Raw genomic sequence first — 4,077 nt, forward strand, 5'->3', positions numbered from 1 at the left:
AGCCGTTATGTTATGTAGTTTGGTTAAGATAAAACAAAGATAATGTAACTGATAACTTTAGTTAATTTTAAAAAATATAAATAATACACACAAAGCCACGAACAGATACTTTAAGGAATTAAACTACAATACTCGAAACTCCAGGGACCTCATTTAACAACTAACCAATAAGTGCATGAGGAGGCGACACAACACGAGATCCATCCCTATTGGCTACAACACCCATACTTGAAATTTGATTGGTCCACGTCATCATCGATGACATGAAATCGAGTGTCTTCGCGAGAGACCCGAACAAATTCAACGCGCTTCTGTGTAAGCGTATGTACAACACGCGCGCTTTTATGTATATAAATTCCCTCCCGCACAGATCTGATTTGTAAAAAAGAAACCTTCCGTTTCAAAGCTCAAAACCCTTTCCATTACGCCGATTATCAAAAGAGCATAAAAGCTAGAGAGCAGAGTGGTGAAGCATGGGTCGCGCCGGCATCCTGCTAGCGATCATCTTAATTGGTAATGTTTTCAGATCTTGACTTGTTATGTTGCTACTGTTTTCTTGATATTGTGTATGAAACTATGAATCTAGTATATATATGTGACAAATGTAGTTTTAGTTTTGATTTGCATCTTTGCTTGTTTATTGTGACATCGTTTGTAGTTTCAGTGTGGTTTGGATTCGGTTTTTGAGATCTGAGAAAAGTTTGGGGTTTTCGTTTCGAATATGTTTGAATTTCAGCTCGTATTGATGTTTACATTGTTGATTAGTGTTGTTCTTTGTTTTATTAATCTTAAGTAGATAAATCGTTTTGTGATCGTAAAAGAGAGTTTTTTCTACTTGAGTGTTTATTGTCGATATAGAGATTAGCGATTGACATTTCTCAATTACTATTATTTTTGATCGGTTTTTTTTGTTTAATTCAATTTCTATACACTGATCTGGATTATACGCGGCCCTAAACATAGAGTTATTGAGGTGACTTTGGAAACACACAGGGGCCAGCCACGTGTCACATCGACACATTCTAACAACTCATTCGTGTAAATTGTTAGATGAAATTTTGAATCAATTGATATCCTCTGCAATCGGAACAAATTACAATTGGCATGCTTTTATAACTAATACAAGTTTTTACAATAATTAGCGTAGTATGTCCTGGTTAATTTCGAATTGATTGTCTCATGCCTTTGCAATTAACATCATATTTCCTTTCATGTTTTGGATTCTCGATAACAAATGAAGATGAGTTACATTAATATACTAACCTTAATGTGTTACAGGTTGTCTATCTGCAATTTCCATTGCAAAAGAAGAAGCCAACAAGTTAGGAACTGTTATTGGGATCGATCTTGGAACTACCTACTCGTGTGTTGGTGTTTACAAGAATGGCCATGTCGAAATCATAGCCAATGACCAAGGAAACCGTATCACTCCATCATGGGTGGCTTTCACAGACTCCGAGAGGTTGATCGGTGAAGCAGCAAAGAATCAGGCACCTATAAACGCAGAGAGAACCATCTTTGATGTCAAGAGACTCATCGGGAGAAAGTATGCAACTTTTCCAATCTGCTTGTTGTTTAGATATCAGAAATCATGTTTCTTCCCAATGTTGAGCAATTTATGTTTGTGTGACAGGTTTGAGGACAAAGAAGTCCAGAGGGATATGAAACTCGTCCCCTACAAACTCGTGAACAAAGATGGAAAGCCGTACATCCAAGTTAAACTTTCCGGTGGGGAAACAAAAGTTTTCAGTCCTGAAGAGATCAGCGCCATGATTCTAACCAAAATGAAGGAGACAGCCGAAGCTTTCTTGGGAAAGAAGATCAAGGACGCAGTTGTCACAGTTCCAGGTTAGTAAAACAACAGAATTTACTTTTGTACCCTTGAAGAACGATGTCCTTCAAACTATTTCTTTACTTATTCGATTCTTCCTTCATACAGCATACTTCAACGACGCCCAAAGACAGGCAACAAAGGACGCCGGTGTGATTGCTGGTTTGAACGTTGCCAGAATCATCAACGAACCCACAGCTGCTGCCATCGCATATGGTCTTGACAAGAAAGGAGGAGAAAAGAACATTCTGGTATTCGACCTTGGTGGTGGAACCTTCGATGTCAGTATCTTAACCATCGACAATGGCGTTTTTGAGGTTCTTTCAACAAACGGTGACACCCATCTTGGAGGCGAAGACTTTGACCAAAGGATCATGGAGTACTTCATCAAGCTAATCAAGAAGAAGCACGGAAAAGACATCAGCAAAGACAACAGAGCTCTTGGAAAGCTAAGAAGGGAAGCCGAGCGAGCCAAAAGAGCCTTGAGTAGCCAACATCAAGTCCGAGTCGAGATCGAATCGCTTTTTGACGGTGTAGATTTCTCAGAGCCGTTGACCAGAGCCAGATTCGAAGAACTCAACAACGACTTGTTCAGAAAGACCATGGGACCCGTCAAGAAGGCCATGGACGACGCCGGTTTACAGAAGAGCCAAATTGACGAAATTGTCCTCGTCGGTGGAAGTACCAGAATCCCAAAAGTCCAACAGCTTCTGAAAGATTACTTCGATGGAAAGGAACCAAACAAAGGTGTGAACCCCGATGAGGCCGTCGCTTTTGGCGCCGCCGTACAGGGAGGTATTTTGAGCGGTGAAGGTGGTGACGAAACTAAAGGTAATCCCGTAATTCTAACTCTTTATTTATTATTATTATATATTAAAAATAAAACTATATTCTGACAAATAAATATATGCTACTGCCTACTAGATATTCTTCTTTTGGACGTGGCACCTCTTACTCTCGGAATCGAAACCGTTGGGGGAGTGATGACGAAATTAATCCCAAGAAACACAGTCATTCCAACTAAAAAATCACAAGTCTTCACAACTTATCAAGATCAACAAACTGTTGTTTCCATTAAAGTCTACGAAGGTGAAAGAAGTATGACAAAAGATTGTAGACTTCTCGGAACATTCGATCTCTCCGGAATCCCACCGGCTCCAAGGTTGGTGACCTGTTTGTCAATATTTTAGTTTTCCAGGGGCTAAACTTAAACTTAAAACTAAACATAATTGATTGTATTTTCAGGGGAACACCACAAATTGAAGTGACATTTGAGGTGGACGCGAATGGTATATTGAACGTGAAGGCGGAGGACAAGGCTTCTGGTAAATCAGAGAAGATAACAATCACAAATGAGAAGGGGAGATTGAGTCAGGAGGAGATTGAACGAATGGTTAGGGAGGCAGAGGAGTTTGCTGAAGAAGACAAAAAGGTGAAGGAAAAGATTGATGCCAGAAATGCCCTTGAGACTTATGTCTACAACATGAAGAATCAAATTGGTGATAAGGATAAATTGGCGGATAAGCTTGAGAGCGATGAGAAGGAGAAGATTGAGTCGGCAACAAAGGAGGCGCTTGAATGGTTGGATGAGAATCAGTCGGCCGAGAAGGAGGAGTATGATGAGAAGTTGAAGGAAGTTGAGGCTGTTTGTAATCCAATTATTACAGCTGTTTATCAGAGGTCTGGTGGGGCTCCAGGTGGTGGAGCTGAGTCAACGGAAGATGATGATGAACACGATGAACTTTAGGGTTTTTTTTTTTTTTTTTTTTTTTTTTTTTTTTTTTTTTTTTTTTTTTTGGGATGGAAAAGATAGAGAGAAGACGATAGGGTTACTTAGTAGTATAATTTTGGTTTATATGAAAGTTGAGGTCTTGTGCTTCACTTGGATTATTATTTTTTGTTTTTGTTAAAAAGTGAAGGAACTTCTGGATTTGTACGATTGACGCTTAAAAAACTTGGTTTATGTGTTACTGCAATGCTATTTTTATCTGGTGGAACTTATGTGGTCTGTTTATTATAGTAAAATACATAACCATTGTACTTCTGTAATCCAAATAAACTCGTGAAAATCAAGTTTCAATCAAGCTGAAATCAAGTATTCGAGTTGATATACCAATAGGCAATTCTTTATCTCTTTAGAAGTAATTTAAAATGTTTGTGATACCACGTCATGGAAGAAATTTGGGGAAAGTATTCCTTCATTGTTGTGTAGTGGCAAATATGGAAAACTATTTTAAAATATTTCC

General features: G+C 38.7%; 1 protein-coding gene across 1 annotated transcript; it reads left to right on the forward strand.

The window, feature by feature from the left end:
* The first annotated feature begins 358 nt into the window (after window positions 1-358).
* LOC111898788 (luminal-binding protein) lies at window positions 359-3,807 on the forward strand. Its single transcript, XM_023894665.3, has 6 exons — window positions 359-513; window positions 1,279-1,546; window positions 1,634-1,848; window positions 1,940-2,662; window positions 2,756-2,993; window positions 3,077-3,807. The coding sequence occupies exons 1-6, from the start codon at window positions 474-476 to the stop codon at window positions 3,576-3,578; spliced, it is 1,986 nt and encodes a 661-aa protein (XP_023750433.2). The 5' UTR covers window positions 359-473; the 3' UTR covers window positions 3,579-3,807.
* Window positions 3,808-4,077: the final 270 nt, after the last annotated feature.

The sequence above is a fragment of the Lactuca sativa genome, chromosome 6 (genome assembly GCF_002870075.4).
Source record: "Lactuca sativa cultivar Salinas chromosome 6, Lsat_Salinas_v11, whole genome shotgun sequence".
Lineage (NCBI taxonomy): Eukaryota > Viridiplantae > Streptophyta > Magnoliopsida > Asterales > Asteraceae > Lactuca > Lactuca sativa.

Bases quoted from the DNA above. Each gene is read 5' to 3' on its own strand.
- LOC111898788 (XM_023894665.3), top strand. From the start codon at position 474: ATGGGTCGCGCCGGCATCCTGCTAGCGATCATCTTAATTG. The intron at 2,663-2,755 runs GTAATCCCGTAA...ACTGCCTACTAG, and splicing joins AGGTGGTGACGAAACTAAAG to ATATTCTTCTTTTGGACGTG. The intron at 2,994-3,076 runs GTTGGTGACCTG...TTGTATTTTCAG, and splicing joins GGAATCCCACCGGCTCCAAG to GGGAACACCACAAATTGAAG.